Source organism: Mya arenaria, chromosome 10 (genome assembly GCF_026914265.1).
Source record: "Mya arenaria isolate MELC-2E11 chromosome 10, ASM2691426v1".
Taxonomy (NCBI): domain Eukaryota; kingdom Metazoa; phylum Mollusca; class Bivalvia; order Myida; family Myidae; genus Mya; species Mya arenaria.
In genome coordinates this window covers 37,565,412-37,584,854 of record NC_069131.1, presented here as the reverse complement: position 1 = coordinate 37,584,854, position 19,443 = coordinate 37,565,412, and the positions used below count along the sequence as shown (strand labels likewise).

The 19,443-nt window shown below is 33.4% G+C and overlaps 1 protein-coding gene across 3 annotated transcripts in view; it reads right to left on the bottom strand.

Annotated features, from left to right (window-relative positions):
* Positions 1-19,443, bottom strand: part of LOC128206212 (neo-calmodulin-like) — a 181,969-nt gene that overhangs the window by 73,161 nt on the left and 89,365 nt on the right. The window contains exon 1 of one of the 3 annotated variants that reach the window (XM_052908525.1): positions 11,913-12,843. The exons of the other annotated variants lie outside the window; for them this stretch is intronic. Within the exon in view, the coding sequence (XP_052764485.1) occupies positions 11,913-12,011 (99 nt within the window). The 5' untranslated portion in view covers positions 12,012-12,843. Of the gene's footprint in view, positions 1-11,912; positions 12,844-19,443 lie in introns of those variants that run through there. 3 annotated transcript variants of the gene reach the window in all.

Below are 19,443 nucleotides of genomic sequence, written 5' to 3'. Positions count from 1 at the left end.
GTAATACATGGATACCGTAGATATCAGTGTGTGCATACCACGTGATAAAATACGTCATTTATGCTACGTCTGAAGGCAGCATTTTGCTTAAAATGAAGACTTAAATCAAAGATTTAACTACACCATTTAAAAAAAACAACAACAAAGGACAGTCTATGCCGCTTAAAGAGCCCCGCTTTTGTTTTATAAACGAAGTTTGATAAGGTGATTAATTTTATCAAACACCTCGACAAACCTGTTTCCAAAATGTTTTGACAGTGCTCCGTCAGACGGCCGTATTGTGAAAAGGTTTGTCGAAGTGTTTTAAGACACTAAATTCTTAGTCATACTCTGGTAAAAGACCGAAGGCGGTGCTCCGTAAACGGCGTAGACTGCGCCATGTTTCATTTCAAATGGTTAAGAAATAGTGAAGTTATCTTTGTTTCAAGTCTTCATTCGAAGCAAAATTTTGCCTTCCGACGTGGCATTTATGACGCAATCTATCACGTGGTATACACACACTGGATATGATCATATGAATAAACGCCGTACCCGGAAAGTACCGAACCGATACGCAAATACTGGCCCTAGATCAATATTTTATTTAAGTCTACATAATTTTAGGGGAAGCGGGAAAAAGAGAGGGCGGGCGGGGATGAAAATCTAGCAATTATTTTATAGTTGCCCTATCGAATCAATATATTTTTGGAAATTATATCAAACTTAATTCATGTCAGTAATTAAAATACTTAAGTAGTTGTGTATGTTTATAATATATATATTGTTTGAAGCAAAACACTTCTTTTACTTGTATATTAATGACACAGTACTTCACTTTTATAGTTTTCGAACACAACACAATCTTATATTGTGAAAAATGATACCAATTTTCTTCCTATATCAGAATTTACATCACGTAACAGATCACAATAAAGTTTTGTCCCCAAAGGAATAATACCCTCAGAATAGAACACATATTTTATCATTTCAAAGTTAGATGGAATTTTGCATTCCAGGGGATACGAAATCAATTGTTATCATTTCCAGTATTTAATGCACGCTTAGGTTGATTAGGAATTCAAACCCAGTAAGATCATTTTACCGGGGAATTAATTATATATACGCAGTTCTTTCTGCAGCTTCCGACTTTCTAGATATAATTTCCAGCATTTTCATGCAATAAAATGATAGATTATCCGAATCTTAGGTAAAGAGGAGAACATTTTATTACTTTAACCGGAAACGAATAAAAACAACCGGATGTAAACCAGAGACACTGTATTCGGATCATCATAATCAAAATCATTCATCACAACAACAAAAACTTATTTATTTCAAAATGTAAATACAGTCGAAACTCGCTATGTCAAATAATTTTATCTCGATTTTCCGGTTATGTCTAGTTTGTTTTTCGAACAATTTGGGTGTGATAAGACGTGTCTTTTTTAATTTCGGTTATATCGAATGTTCGTTATCTCGAAGTATTTCCCAAGGTCACAACGACTTCGACATATCGATTTGTAACTGTATTAAAGAGGTTGTGAAAGGCTACCGGTACGGGAACGTGTTCGTGTTGATTACTACTTTAAGCTGCACTCACACAGATTGACAGTTTCGACATTATTTCCTTCACCTTTCCCCAGAATCAACTGTTTTTGGTATCGTTGCCTTCAATTCAGTCATATAAGAATTAAATATCACACAATAGAACAGATCTCAATTATAAGGAAAACTATGTCAATATTGGGTTAATTGGATCTAAGAACGATGTAGCTAATCGGATTACTTGTTATAAATAACTGACCAATAGAGTGAATGAGGTCAATGATATATGACCATAAAATTACTGCGTATTAAATAGTTTTATAACATGTGAACAAAACGCATGTTCTCGAAGAACGAAGACATTTTAGTCTAGTTAAATATTTTTTTCTAACATAAACATTCAAGAATAGTACGTCTCTTATCTGAGATTAAATAAAATCATTCATCGCCTCTTCTAAACAAATTATCGGTTAGCATATAACACTAAATATTGTAAACATACAAAGCAGTGGTTTGAAGGGAAAAAAATAAACGTTAAACGTGGAAAATTAATGTCGGTATAAAAAATGCCAAAAATAAACATTAAAGGCTGATCGCTGTTAACGAGCGAATTTATCCAATATAACCTCCGAAGAAAGACAGATAAAATCAAGAAAATCGTTGTACATGTTGAATGAGTCAGCAATTCGGGCTATAAATAGAACAATTATCTCAAAACAATCACACACGTATTGAAAAAGTGTTGTCTTGATAGCAGATGTTTGAACGATCGCGGAAACGTGTTTACAAATGATGTCAGCCAGCATATGGATCGTGTTCGATTTTCCTGCGCAAAAGCTTAAGACACAAATATCTTCTTATTTACCATAATATAAGTAATCCGGTGCAAAATTTGCAAGCATGGGTTTGACATCAGGTTCAAGAAATATTTCGTTATATCATCTAAGTAATTATGTACAGTGTGGATATACCACGTGTTTGTGACGTCATGTTTGGTTATTGCAGGAAGCAAAATACATATCGATTCAGGCGGGATTATCGTTGTAAGTTTATTATTTTCATATGGTTAAACGTCTCAGTGGCGGTTCTAGGATTTCAAGTTAGTGTGGGTCGGGGTGCAGAGATCAGGGGGGCATCTTTCTCCTAAAAGGATGTTTGAGAACTTCAGAGGGAAAATAAATGTGATTTTGTACTAATTCAAAACTAAAAATGATGATTATTTAAGTCATGAAAGTGGCATCATCGACGAATTTCAATGGGCGGCGTACGCCCCCCCCCCCCCTGCCCTCGAACCCATCTCTGAGTGCATTTGCAAACAGCTTACCCTAAGTTTTTTACGTAAACAAATGACGTATAACAATAAAAAGTATGAGCATTTGAAAAAAACGCTACATCATCGTCGACGACCTACTTTAATTATATTCGGAAATATGACCCAGAAACTTGGCAAAAAATGCAGGTAAGTGCAACTTAGAACATAGAGGCATTTTCTGTTCCCATCATGGTTACAACAGAAAGTTGTTTTCTTGGAAATTGGACCAATTGACATCTGAAGTGGTCTTGAAGTAGTTGTTTAAAGTGGCACTCATTCAAAATCAATGCATACACATGTATAACAAACATCATTTTGGAGCGATAAACCTTTTACTACTTACTAAATAATGCATTTATGGAAAATATTTATTACTGATAACAAGATTGTAACCGTGTATTTCGCAAAAATATTAAATGATTGGTGAATGCTAAAATATTTACTGTGGTCTACTATAGTCTCGTAAGGTAAAAATACTGTGTTTTCTGTGCATTTCTTTCAAATGAAACTCAGTTTCCTTCATTAGAACCATTGTTTACGATATTTATTCATCCTTTTTGGAATATTAAAACAATATTATTATTTGTGGTAAATCTTATTTGGGAGTAAGAGAGCATTTTTAAACAACTTGTTCCTGCAGATACATCTTGATGTTTTATGATGAAATACCTTCAGCAGAATAACAATCTTATTTTCTGTAAGCAGCCGACAGGTAAACAATATACAGTCTGTCTTGACAAAACGGATATGATTTTTTTTTATTATCCTGCTAAAAATTGTCAAGTAGATGTACATACTCAAACGGTCGACAACCTTCTGCGAATCCGGTTACGATTCGCACTCAGAACTTTATTTCTTCGATATATTTCTGTACCTTAAAGCTGCACTCCCACAGATAAACCGTTATTACAACCTTTTCATGTTTTGTATTGGAATGAACAAATTTTTGCGAAAATATTTACAAACAAATGATAGAAGATTGCTGACAAAAGAACAGATAGCAGATTTTCATATTTCCGTTAGAAAAAATAATGTTTTATGGTTTAAACCGTTAGAAAAATGCATAACACCTCAATTTTTTAACTTAAATACAAAAAAATCTGCGATCTAATTTTTTGTCAGCAGTCTTATATAATTGGTGTCCATGCATTGTCGCAAAAATTAGCTAGTTCCAAGACAAAAAAAAGAAAAAAAAGTTGTCAAAACGTTCAATCTGTGAGAGTGCAGCTTTTAAAACAGTACTATATAAGAACAAAGTTTTGATGTAGTTGGGGTTTTTTATCCGGGATTGTTCTTATAATTCTCAATGGTAATAATTACAAAATACGACCTTTTTATGAAACCTTATGACAAACTTAAGAAAACATGCTGTCATGGGAATGTTATATCAAATTATGTAGGTAATTATCTCAATACCTATGTCTTTTCGCTTGATTAACTCTGATTATTTTTGAAATTTTATATTGATGGTATATTGATGCCTTTACATAATATTTATACATTCAAATATCATATAGAATATATATTGTGAAAATATATATCATTTTTTTCTTTTCACTTAATTTCCAGGAAATAAAAATCGCTATTTGTTTTGTTCTCAAAGAAAAATAATAATTGTTATACATTCAAATATCATACAGAATATATATTGTGAACATATATATTTTTTTTTTTTTATCTCAGATTTTCCAGGAAACAAAAATCGCTATTTGTTTTGTTCCCAAAGAAAAATATTAATTGTTATACATTCAAATATCATACAGAATATATATTGTGAACATATATATTTATTTTTTTTATCTCAGATTTTCCAGAATATAAAAATCGCTATTTGTTTTGTCTCCAAAGAAAAATAACTCCTTCAAAGTAAACAACAATCATATCAAAGTAAGATTTCATTTTGCATTCCATGGTAACAAAATCAATGATATCCATCTTCTGTACTTAATCAACGCGCATGTGTATTTGAAAATTAAAACAGAAGTGTCGCTATCTTTGCAGGGACTTCAATATTAAGGTATTTGTGCTGGATAAAATCTCTTGCCTTTTAATTATATAATTGAATGACATTATCGATTATCCGAACTACAGTCATATTGCAAAGATGTAATTTCTTAAACCGGATATGACTGCGTAACAACCGGAAGTAAATCAATCAGGCACAGTATTAGGATCCTTAAAATCAAATTCATTCATTAAAAAGCGACTGAAAGAACAGATGTATTCATACTTTCGATTCAAAGACCGCACTGTTAAATTATATTACGAATCAATTTACAACGCAATTCTTACAATTGGAAATAGTTTGAATTGTTAAATATAGTCGCACAAATAGGTTGGTGCATTTTTATTTAAGTTTGAAGCATTATCATGTTTAACTTTTTAGATTTGAATGCTCAAAATAAAAATATAATTTAAAAAAAACAACATATGATTTAGATACAGATTAAAAATAGCGATATCTTGACGTTTTTCTAATTTGGGAATTTGATAAGACGTAGCTATTTATTTTAAAAAACAACAACAACACATTTTTAAAGGTTTATTTTTTTTAACTGTACATTAATCATATGCATTTTGGGTTGTCGGCATTTAAGTCAAATAAGTTAAACATGAAAATGCATTAAAATAAAACAAATACTTTTTTGGACCAGCCTTTATTGATGCTAAAATACAACGTACACGCAAATGGCCTAAAACAGTCATATATTTAAAGATGTACTCTTACTCAGGAGTAAGAAAACGCGGTATTTCTACCTTATGAAACAATAGAAGATCACAGTAAATATATTAGCACTCACCAATCATTTAAAAAATGCGTTTCCATAAATGCATTATTTAGTAAGTAGTTGAAGGTGTATCACTCAAAATTTATGTTTGTTATATATGAGTAGTTATTGATTTTGAAAAAGAGAGTCACTTTAAAAACAAATTGATATTTACGAATGGTTATTATTTTTCGACGTAATAAAAAAGTGAAATATACTGGTAAAAAACACTGAGATTACATTTCTTAAGCAATATTAAACTTTAAATAAACATTGGCTACATATAGAATGAGATATCGCTAATATATAACGAGGAGGTTTTTATAAAGAAACAAACATGGACAATTTATGTCGGTTATAAAATAAATATTCCCAGAATAAACAATAAACGCTGATCTTTGTTTACGAGCGAATAAATGCAATATCCTCTCTCGTTCTCATGGAACAGAGATAAAAAATTCGGATTCTCGTTTTATGTGTTCAATTATACAGAAATTCGGGGTTATAAAATAAAACTAAATCACATTTTTTTTTAAATAATGTAGTCTTTAAAGCCGATGTTTGAACAAACTTGATGGGAATTGAGCCGGGGACTTCCTTATTTAAAAAATAACATTTCATTTTTAAATTGAATTTGGGAATTCCAATTGTGCATAGAAATGAAAATGACTGTTCTTATAAATAGGCAGAAATACTGATTATGTTTGTTTCTTTAAGTAAATAACAATAAAATACCAAACAAAGACAGTACTTTAAAACGAACGACTTAAAGACATTAAAATACTATATTGAAACGCTTTAAACAGTAAATAATGATGAAATACAAAACCAGTACTTAAAAATAATGAAACAAATAAAATACTGTAAAATGTCTTCTTTAAAAACACATATCTGTTCAGCTATTTTATGCGCCTGTGGTATGTGCGCGGTGTATGTAGTGTTTAAACATTGTTTGTCTCTAGTACACTGTCATTAAGGGCCTTGCCTTGTGCATCTTAAAACTGCACTCTCACGGATTGAACGTTTTTGCATTTGTATTGTCTTAGAACGAGCGAATTTATGCGAACGTGCATGGTAACCAGTGATATATCAGACTGCTGATAAAAAATAGATCGAAGATTTTCATATTTAAGTACAAACGTTGATATTTTATGCATTTTTCTTAAAGCCTTACTAATACTTTAAAGCTGCACTCTCACAGATTTACCGTTTTTACAACTTTTGTTTATTTTTTGTCTTGGAATGAGGAAATTTTTGCGTACATTTTAGCAAACCAGTGATAAAAGACTGCTGACAAAAAATCAGATCGTAGATTTTCATATTTACGTTCGAAAATGTATGTTTTATGGCTTAAACCGTTACAAACGGGTTAAGAAAAATGCATAAAACACCAAATTTTGAACTTAAATATAAAATTCTGCGATCTGATTTTTTGTCAGCAGTCTTATATAATTGGTTTTCATGGATTTTTGCAAAAAATAGCTCGTTCCAAGACAAAATATAAAAAAAACTTGTCAAAACGTTCAATCTGTGAGAGTGCAGCTTTAAGCCATAAACATTAATTTTCGAACGGAAATATGAAAATTTGCGATCTGATCTTTTGTCAGCAGTCTTATATCACTGGTTTGCAAATAATATCGCAAATATTGGCTCATTGCAAGACAAAAAAAAAAAATGTCAAAACGGTAAATCTGTGGGAATGCAGCTTTAACAGGGCTTATTTTTAGATATCTGACTATTGGGCTTGCCCCTGTAGTTTTTATCGTAGTTTTAAGAAACCAAATAGCATAATTTCGACCTCTCTATGGCTTTTCCACCAAGAAATCTTATGACAAAATCCAGGTAAAAGGGCGATAATTTGAATATTGTTGTTTTCAAATTGTTTTGGCACTAACCTCTCTCTCTCTCTCTCTCTCTCTCTCTCTCTCTCTCTCTCTCTCTCTCTCTCTCTATATATATATATATATACTCTCTCTCTCTCTCTCTCTCTCTCTCTCTCTCTCTCTCTCTCTCTATATATATATATATATATATATATATATATATATATATATATATACGTTGAATCACAAGATATGGATAAATTTAAGTATCTTGATAATATATTGATGACACGGTACTGCATTATTATAATCGTTATAATAAGTAGAATGCACAGATCATATGTAATCTAGATTATGAAACTATTTCTTTATTATCTCAGATTTTTCAGAACATATCAAATTGCAATTAGTTATTATCCCCTAAAGGAAAATAATTCCTGCAAATAACTATAATTTCAAAGGTAGATTGTATATTGCATTCCTGTGGATACGAAATCAGTAATATTCATTTTCAGTATTTAATCAACGCGCGGGTGTATTAGGAAATTAATAGTTACGTGTCGCCATCTTACCAGGGAATTAAAATAATATGGTATTTTTGCTAGATCAAGACTCCAGACTTTCAATAGAATGACCTGATCGATTATCCGAACCTTAGTTATAGTGCGAAAATGTAATTACTTAAACCGGAAATGAATCCGTAACAACCGGAAGTTAAGTAATTGGCACAGTATTTGGACACTCAAAATCCATTTTATTCTTCAAAAAGAGACTCATGAAAGATATGTATTCATTCATACTTGATTCAAAGAACGCACTGTGAAATTATGTATTAGTAAGATGGCATGAATTAAATTATTAATGATTAAGAATGGGCGGAGCAAACGAGCCCGTGTTAAACATTAAGATATTACTTGAGGTCATCTAACTGACTTAGAATACTACCTCAATGGCTGACACATTGTCGACGCAAAATCTGACGCACGGAGTGTTTATCGGACGAGTGGAAGTAGGCGGAGCTTTAAACACCCGGGAAAATTGAAATTCTTAATGATTAAGTCTAGCTCTAAATTTATGCCTAAATGCAATTTCGTTGGCTGTAAATGTAGGTTGTATTCTAAAGCGCTTTTTATCTGTCAATAATTCAAATATGAAACATTTTATAGCAGACGCAAATAAAATTTATAATTGTTTAGTAATCTTCCTGGAAAATACACAAAGACTGCGCAGTATTTTGGCAAACTCAATTATGAACTTAAGATAAACATTGACGACATATAACATGAAATATTGCAAATATACAAAGCAGTGATTCTCAGATACAAAAAATAAACATGGACAATTTATGTCGGTAATCAAAATGTCCTAGAATAAACATTAAGCGCTGTTCTCTATTTTCGAGCGATGAATCCAATTTCACCTCTGATTCTCTCAAGACATAATACGGATACAAACCCGGATAATCATTTTATATGTTGAGTGAGTCAGCAATTCAGGGTAAAAATAGAGCAATTATCTTAAGACAATCGCAAACATATTGAAAAAGAGTAGTCTTGAAAGCTAATGTTTGAACGAACGATAATAACTATTTACAAATGCATGGAACTTGTTTAGTTTTCCGGCGAGATAACTTTAGACACATATTACATTTATTATTAAGAGACCTCGGGAATTTATAGAGCGAAAAATAATAGTTCATTGCAAGTTCTAAAAGCTTAAATTTGGTAATCGAATATTCGAATATTCGATCGAAATAATTACCGAATATTCGAATATAAACTTTGCTATTCGTTTGCAACACTTATTAATTAACAAACAGTCGAACCCCGTTGACCCGAGTTCGCGTGGTTCGAATTCCTCGATGGCTCGAACTGGGTGTAAAGGACCGACTTCTTTATTCTGAAGTTAAGCATTCCCGCTTGGCTCGAGTTTCCCGAGGGTCGAGGTATTATCGCCGGTCCCTGGTAGTTCGAGCCAACGGGGTTCGACTTTAATTATCTAAGTATAAATATCAGTAATGCATAATTCGCATACAAGATCCATTTTACTTTGCAATGGGTATGAATTTGACATTAATGCTACTTTAAATTGATGATAATTGTGTTCATGGCAAATATGTGTTATTTATATAGACGTTAATTCCCAATCTGAACACGGAAGAGAACAAAACAGAACATAATTATAGTTGACGTATACTCACAAGGTACATAGTCATAGAATATAAGTACATTCATATAACGTGAATTTAACATGTCACATAATACAGATAAGATATTTTGTCATACGAAAAAAATAAATAAGCATAATATAAAATATGAGGATGAGCTGATATAAACTAATCACTATATGTAATGGAAGTATTATGTTTCAAAGTTTATTTTATATATTTGGATAATTTAGATATAGCTCTTCTTTCTGACTTTGGTAGTTCTAAAACCTTCTACATACTGTAGATGTATGCTTAACACATGGTAGGTCCAATATATCTGAAGTTTGCACCAAGACGAACATATGAAGAAAAATAGTTTAATAACAAAATGAATCATTTATCATACAGTAAAACAGTAGAATGGTGACTAAGCACTTAGCATTCATTTACTGGCAATCAAAATAACAAATCCCACTTCAATGTTAGACACAATAATTAACGAGAAAATAAGCGAATTATTTCAAGGATAAACAAACTTGATAGTGCTGAATGGCAAAAAATATTAATGGGTTATTAACCTTGAGTTTGCACTAATACAGCATTGCCGTCATCATTCGGAACTCCTCGGCCATTTTTCATCGAAAACAACCTCGGATGTTTGCAGGAACATCAGTAGAAGTAGTTCGTAAAATTTTAAATAATAGTATTAATTAATGGTAGTGTTTTAACGTGTAATTTGTATAACTAAGTATAAAATGATTGCCAGTGAAGTGAATTCTTGCATAATTAATTAAGATTCCCAAGAGTGAAGAAATTAAGTTTAACCGCTTAATTGAAATTACTACGCGATCTACTTGCAGCGTAGTTAAATGTAAAGATACTTGTATTGTATGTCAGAATGTATGTAATATTCAATTTAAAATATATGATATAATATAAATTCATTCTCACGATTTATATACCAGAAACATTAAAATCAAATGAATTTATCGTATAATATGCTATGTGTTAAAATTATTGCATGCCATATATATATATATATATGTTTTTTGTATGTATATGTGTATATATTATGACGATAAGCTTGTTATGCTTAAGTCTAATAAATATTCTGTTCTGTTCTGTTCTGTAAACCGGCCATATACAACCCATTCGGAGCTCCTCGGCCATTTTTTTTTCAAAAACAACCTCGGATGTATTTGGACGGTTTACATACTCAAAAAGTGGTACGTTTTAGTCCGCTGCAAAAAGATCGCGTAGTAATCTTATTTAACAGTTAATTTATGACTTAACTCTTGGGAATCTTAATTATGTTTGCAATAAAACACTTCACTGGCAATCAATTTAAACTGAGATCAATAAATACAACTCTTAAACACTACATTTAATTAATGATATTATTCAAAAATTTACGAACTACTTCAACTGATGTACTGGCATACATCCGAGGTTGTTTTCGATAAAAATGGCCGAGGAGTTCCGAATGTATACAACCGAGTTTCTTTCCGATTGAAAATGGCCGAGGAGTCCCGATTGCTCCGTCATGGCCATAATCATAACCTATTGATGGCGTGATATGAATTCAAAGGATTTGGCTAAACAGAAGTAATGACTAGTTATGGCAAACGCCAACCGGAAATGGCAAAGGAAATGAGAAAAAGAGAAATACCAAACGGACGTAAATAGATCAAATATAAAAGTTCGTCCAAGCTTTGTTGATTCTTAGGGAGCCTTATTCCTACGCCTTTGAAGTCCGACACATTTATGGTCTATATTTAGTCACACTTGTATTTCAAGTTACTTCCAAAAACACCTTTATAGAAACATTAAATCCCATCATCTAGTGCAGAACATATTTCAAACATTACAAATTGAAAACAAACAAAACATGTTTTTATTGGGCAGCTGAACACACTGCATATCATTTTGATAGTCATTTGTACAGTCTTAAATATAAGTTTAGGTTTTTTGGACATGGAACATTCAAGCCTCTATTCGTAGCTACAGTCAAAACTCGATATGTCGAAGTCGTTGGTACCACAGGAAATACTTCGAGTTAACGAACATTCGATATAACCGAAATACAAAACATGTGTAACTTGACCTAACACTATGGAAAAAAATGACATTAACTGAACATCGAGATAACAGAGTTTGAAATAGCGAGATTCGAGTGTTTTATCAACATAAACAGCTATTTTATATGACACGAATTATATCATCTTTCTCACGATTGTTAAAAGCGACGGATCAGCATATAAAGATCATTATGTAAGTCAGGTGGGATGCATATCACGATAAGTTGAGGCAATATTTCAGCAAAATAAGGTTCCTACCATAGTTTCCAAGGATATGCCATTATTTCCATCCTCCAAAGCGTCGTTCATGCTGGTCACGCTCGGTGTCTTCTTACGTTTCCGAAAAAATGACGTCATCCTTACCGGAAGTGACGTAATACAAGTCAAATTCACAAACGTTGTTAACAATTTTTTTAAATGGCTTGCACAAGAATGCAAGTTTTGAAAGTTTGAGTTACAATTATTTGACGTGTGACCTTGAACGACAATACAACTAGTGTCTTCTTTAAAATGTGATACTCGAAATAGTTCATGTAATATTAGCTCTAGGGTGCATTTATGGACTTCACTTTATACACCGACGATCCTCTCTAGACTGTTAAACAACAATCAGCGCGAAGTTTTTCACCAAATTTATGTCACAGGCTGAACCTTTAACGACCTTTAATGACGTCAATTATCAACAACACTGCGGAGATATTTCGACAGCAGCGTGTAATTCTTTGGATTCATTTAAAGAAGAGAAAAACAGGAATTTCTCGTATAAATATCTGGGACAAACAATTCCGTATGCAAGAAAATTGAAGCTCCGATGGTTACATGCTAAATTATTGTAGCATTCTAAATCAATATTTAAATACTACTCTGTATCATGAAAATATTTCTTGTTATACTTTCTTGTATAATATCACTTGCAAAACACCGATTTTAATTTAATGCAGTTTAATTTATTGTAGTCCTTGTATATTTAAACTCTACACCACTAAGCAATACTTATATATTTCCCACAATATAATCCTATTATCTATCTGTCCGTCTTTCTCACAGAAAACAATCCGAAAATGTATATGCACATAGGTTAAACATCAGTCTGGTAGTTAAAACTTTTCTCTCACAGCCAGAGGCTTATCACCAACTATGCATATTGACGTAGATCCGCTGCATTTGTTCTAAATCGTTAAATATTCGACGCTTCCACGTTACCTGGCCATACTGTGCTTAATCGCCTCATTATAATTGGTGTGTATAACATATTCCCTCTGAATAAACGGGGGATTTTTCTTTATTCACTCATTTTAACGAATCATCAGCATGTATATTGTGAAGCAAATTTCCAGACAATCACAAGACATGCAAAAGTCAATTATAAATATCAGAGCTAGGAATCACGTGACTTTAAAGGGGTTCTCAAAAAGATCACTACGGGTCACAATCTATGTAAATAAACAAGCAAGTGACGTTAATTATTAAATATTTTTTTTACAGAAATAGGACATTCAATAATCAGTTATAAATATGAGAGTGACAAATCATGTGATAAAAAAGGGGTTCTCACATGGGTCACCACGGGTCACAATCGATTTTAACAAACAAGTCAGTGATGTTAATTTCTTAACATTTTTTTGGACAGAAAAGTATGAAAATAATTCATAGTCTACAAAAGACTATGCTTTTTTCTGCTTCTACACGTGTGAAATATTTTAGATTTTCTTGCATTTTAATGATACAATCCTTGGCCAAAACCCTTATTAGTCACGTGATCCTCTCCCTGAATATGGTTTTACTCAAATACAATATGCAAAGTTGTTGAAAAGCCTCTGGAACCTTGAACTGCATGTATTTCCCCAAAGGAACTTATTTCATAAAAAGATGAAAAACCGTTATATCCAAGGGTTTTCTACAAGTAATATAATACACAAATATTTGCATACAACACATATAATGCTCTACTCGTGTTAGTATTGGTAATGCACTTTTCCCTGCACGCATCGTAGGTATGCACAAAGCTTTCCATTAAATAGTCATTCATGTCTGTATTTATATATTTACAGGAGGGGAAAAGCCCTCATTGAAAACGAAATGTCCATGTTAGTGCATTTGTGCAAAAATTGTTCCAGCAAATTATAACTGCACAACAACACAAACACCATCAACGTCGGATGTAATACAGCTTAAAAAATGTGCACATTTTATGCCTAACGGAATATGTCATATTCCTATGTGAATACCCTTATTATTGTGGGAGATTATAAGACCATAAAATATAATCAGGGTGTTACCACGTAAAACGAAAAGTAACATTAAACAAACGAATAACGTTGAATGAGTTTAACTTGTTACCATGCTGAAGTGTGTATACCACGTGCTAAATTACGTCATATTTGCTACGTCGGAAGGCAACATTTTGCTTAAAATGAGGACTAAAAACAAAGATGGCCTTTCTTCTTCTGCACCATTTTAAATGAAAAAAGGGCAGTCTATGCCGCTTAAAGAGCTCCGCCTTCGTTTTATTAAGTTTGATATGGTGATTAGTTTCATCAAACACTTCGACAAACCTGTTTCCAAAATAATGTTTTGACAGTGCTCCATCAGGCAGCGGTTTTGCAAAAAGGTTTGTCGAAGTGTTTTAAGAAACCAAACTCTCAGTTTAACTCTGGTAAACGATCGAAGGCTTTTATTTTAAGCAAAATGTTGCCTTCCGACGTAGCATTTATGACGCAATTTATCACGTGATATACACACACATTGCATGCTGTATTCCATACCGAAACTTGATGGAATACAAAATGTATTATTATTATGGCAGTTACAACAAATATACACTTGACATATATAAGATAATTATATGTGTTAAAAGATGCACTCTCACAGATTGACCGTTTTGAAAACTTTTTTTCCATTTTTGTCTTGGAATGAGCCAATCTTTGCGTAAATGTCTGGAAACCAGCGATATAAGACTGCTGACAAAAGATCAGATCGCAGTTTTTTATATTTATGTTCGAAAATCGATGCTTTGTTTCAGGGTCTTTGTCCCATCTACAGTCTAGTGATTTTTACAGAAAAGTTTTTGTCTCAGGACATGTGCTAAGGAAATAAGAGAGACAAAAAGTCAGATACGCAGGTACCAAACAATGCATGCCTACTATTATCCATTAACAAAAAAAAAATACGTCTCGAACAGTCTGCACGTTGACAGAATGATTCCATGTGGTTATAGTTTTTTTACAGTCATAATGTACTGCTCACTTTATCTTTTGTTTCAATCTGTGGTGGAATAGGTACAGTAAATTCTGAGAAAATCCTGACTTCTGAGAAAGCAGCGTGCCAAGACGACAACAATGATATGATTGGCATTTTCATATACAGAACAAGACAGTCAGCTACAAGCTTCCTGGTGCAAAGCGTGTTCTGTTGATGGTAGGACGTAATTTTCTCATACTCGACCGACCCTACTCTTTTATTTGCGATTGTGTCGATATACAGTCGAACCCCGTTGGCTCGAACTCCCAGGAACCGACAAAAATACCTCGAGCCTCGGATTATTCGAGCTAAGCGGGAATGCTTACCTTCAGTATTAAGAAATCGGTCCTTAACATCCAGTTTGAGCCAAGGAGGAATTCGAGCAAAGCGGTTTCGAGCGAACGAGTTTCGACTGTAAGGATCTTTGTTTTAGTAATTTCATAAATACACGAATTCATTCGCGTAAAAATGTTTCACGAGGTCAAAACGACTTCGGGATACCGAGATATGAGTGTTCAGCAAGTAAAACTGTCCCAATAATTTAAGTCGGGTCTCCAACTCAGATTCAAAACGAGTAAATATGTGCCCTGGTATTTTCACTTAATTACGTCTCATGTTACATTCGAAACCCGTTGGCTCGATATTGTTTGGCTCGATTTCCTCGTTGGCTCAAACTTGATTTAAAGGACCGATTTATTTTAGGCATTCCCGCGTGGCTCGATACTCCCGAGGCTCGAATTAAATTGGTCGGTCCCTGGGATATCGAGTCAACCGGTTTCGATTGTTTTAAAAGGAGCGTACAAAGTTCGTACTGGTTGTCCGGTTGGCGCAGTGGTTAGTGCACTCGCTTCTCACTCGGCCTGGGCGCATGTGAGTTTGGTTTGTGGTCCCCAAATCGGACAAATGGGTTTCCTCCGGGTACTCCGGGTACTCCGGTTTCCCCCACATCACATGACCACACTCTCGCGCAACATCGTGCCAACGAGAGTGATTAATATAAGTTGCAATAGCGTGAAATAAGTTTTAACTAAAGTTCGAACTCCAGTAACATAATATTCGCTTACTGTCGAAATAAAGAAACTTATGACTCAGCACAAATGTTACGGAATGAAGGCCAGGAACAAATTAACACATACTTGTCTATTTGTGTGTTTCAGGGTCTGTTAGAACATCTGCGCTATATATCTTCCTGTTGAGTCTGGAAATTTGAATCATTGACATTTGAAGTGTTTCAAGGGTAGTTGATGGAACAACCTGTTCCTTAAGATTTGTCTGGGCTTTTTGAGATTAACCCGCATTAGCATACCGATCGTTGTTTCGCTTGACTGTGATTTGAGGGCTAATAACGATATTTGAATTTTGCCTTTAATAAATAAAACAGTGGAAGCCACCTGGATGAGGTTATTTAAGAAGAACATAACATAAAAAACACATAATATAACATAACAGAATAGGGGAGAAAACTTCTAAGAACCATCCATTTATATTACATTTATGTTATTATTACATAAATAAAGAAAGAAAATACAGTCGAAGCTCACTATGTCGAACTCTGTTATCTCCATCTTCTGGTTATGTCGATTGTTTTCGGTTTAGTTATACACTTTTTGTATTTCGGTTATATCGAATGTTCGTTTTTTTCAAAGTTTTTCCCGGGGTCCCACCGACTTCGAAATATTGAGTTTTGACTGGATATTCATTGAACGGAACATTTTAGGATATGTTACATATGAACCTATTTGTGGTATGTCCTTCATATAGTAAACAACAGCAGTGAAAAACAACGACGACAACAACAACAACAACAAAAATTCACACATAAAAACGCTCGCACGCACGCACACAAGCACACCCGCACGTCTGTGGGCACAACAGCAGGCACGTACGCACGGACGTACGCCCGCAAGACCGTACGCACAACAGCACGCACACGCGCGAGCACGCACGTACTCACAAACGCACGCACGTACACACAAGTCCCTGATATGTTTGAAACTATAAAAATACAGAAGACAAGGGCTGGTTTCGTTGACACAAGTATGATATTTGGAGAATAGGTTGACACAAACTTACAAGTGATTTATTATGGCACTTTGGTCGTGCAATACTAATAAACGAGGTACATGCATTTGCACTAACGCAAATTACACGTTCACGGAAGAAAATGACTAAACAACCATTCCTGATTTAATAGCTCTAAGATAACAAAAAATAATAATAAAAAAATAAAGTGAATATCTAATTAGGTAAAATACATCGACGCCATTACTGTAGTCATAACGTTGGAATGATAGAAAAACATACCTTGCAAATGACTTTGGAGCCGTAACAATGACTAGAAATGAATTAACACTCGTGTTTTATTGTTTATCTATTAGAAAAAAACAACGATGATTAATTATATAGAGTACGAGCTTTCTTTATAGATATATAAATAATTGAGATAGTCTTAGTGTTATTATTATCATGATTCAAGGATATTTAAAACAGTAAGTTGGAATCAAGAAGAGTTTCGGATAAGACAAAAACCTTTTCCATTATCAGAACTGTTATTGATAGACCATGATACATGTTTCTGTCAGATAACGCATGTCTCTAGAATATGAGATTAGGTGTTTTAGAAAATTATATATAACACTGTCCTTTTAGATCGAAAATCAATACTGTTACTGTTAGAACATTATACAAGTTTTTATCTCCCTTTTGCCAGAGAACGCCGTATATTAGAAAATTTATAAAATACTGTCTTTTTGGCGAAAAAAATGATAGTAGTGGATCCGTGGTCTTGTGGTAACACACTTTACTGTCAATCCAGGGGTCGCAGGGTCGATTCTCCACCTCGCCACTACAAAATACTAATCGTCTTCCGGGAGGGACGATAAATGTTGGTCCCGTGTGACAGTGGTGCACGTTAAAGAACCAGGGTAGCTATTACCTGGCCTACATTATTTCTGTGCACTATGCCCCGAAACACTAACATGACTTACAGTCTCATTGGAGCACTTGCCGAAAGGGCTTTGCCCGAGTGCGAGCATAAATAAGCTCGAAATCACCACCACCTTTCATCAAATATCTTATGTCACATGGATTATTTTTCTTTCTTTGTATTCGGTTTATTCAAACTGAAGTCCCTGGCGTGGGTTTCACCTTAAATTTATTTTTTAAAGTTAAAAGCATGTTTTCTACGCTCCGTTCTGTTTTAGCACTATGCTGCAAAAACCTTTCATGACCAACAATCATATCCGAGCACTTGCCAAATGGTCATTGCCCAAGTGCGAGTATAAATAAGCTTACACACCCAGAAATGATTCATTCGGAAACAAACACGGACAGCGTGGTGAGAGCTTATAAAACACTAATTAAGTTGATTTGTTATTTCCATATGAAAATATTGTTGTAATAAATGGAATTATCAAACAAAAGAACCCATAACAACACTAGAATCAATTCAAATGAAAATACTTCGAAAAGGGAGATTTTGACATGGATGTTCCTGTTGGAAATTATTGACATAGCTTTTATTTTTTACCCTTTTGACATTTTCGCTTTGACAATTAACCTTATTTTTTTATTCTGAAAACAGACACAAAGATGTTAAAATGACACTCTTATTCAAAATCATTACATACACATGTATAACAAACATCAATTTTGACTGACAAACCTTCACTTACTTACTAAATAATGCATTTATGTAAAATATGTATTACTGATAACAAGATTGTAACCGTGTATTTAATTGCAGAAAGCGCAAAAATATTAAATGATTGGTGAATGCTAAAAGATTTACTGTAGTCTACTATAGTCTTACAAGGAAGAAATACTGTGTTTTATGCTCATTTCTTTCAAATTACACTCGGTATCCTTCATAATATTTTTTTTACATTTATTCATTCTTTTTGGAATGTTAAAACAATATTATTAATTGTGGTAAATCTTATTTGGGAGTAAGAGAGCATCTTTAAGTGTATTTCATAGATAAAACAGAAACATAATTAATTTTATTCTGATGAAACTTCTGGGACAAGCGAAGTATCATGATTCTTACCCGGAATCTTAGCATACAACAACGCACTACTGGGTGATGCCTGATGGCATTAAAAAGATACAGGTGCCAGTTTAGATTAGCAGAACCTGGTCTACAACACTGACAATATCAAACCAGAGTACATAGATAAGTGATTTTTATCAGAACGTTATTCATGAGAATGGGAGAACAATTATACAGAAACAGGCAGAAACTATCCATTTTACAAACAAATCAACAGAGACAAGCGTAAAAACGTAACAGTAACGTTAACGCTGGTCTACGTTTAATGCATTAAGACTTCAGGTTCAGGCTTATTAAGGCTTCTATTGGTAGGTGTTGAACAAATGCCACTAGGGTACCCATAAACTAGTTTAATCCGTTCCCGAGGGTTGCTGACTGTTCTACCTAACATTGTTTTATGGACTCATTCTGAATCATTTTTGATGCATGTAAGTTCTGTCTAGTTACGTTTGTTACAATGTCGGTCTTTGTAAAAAGACTATTTAAACCAGCGCTTTT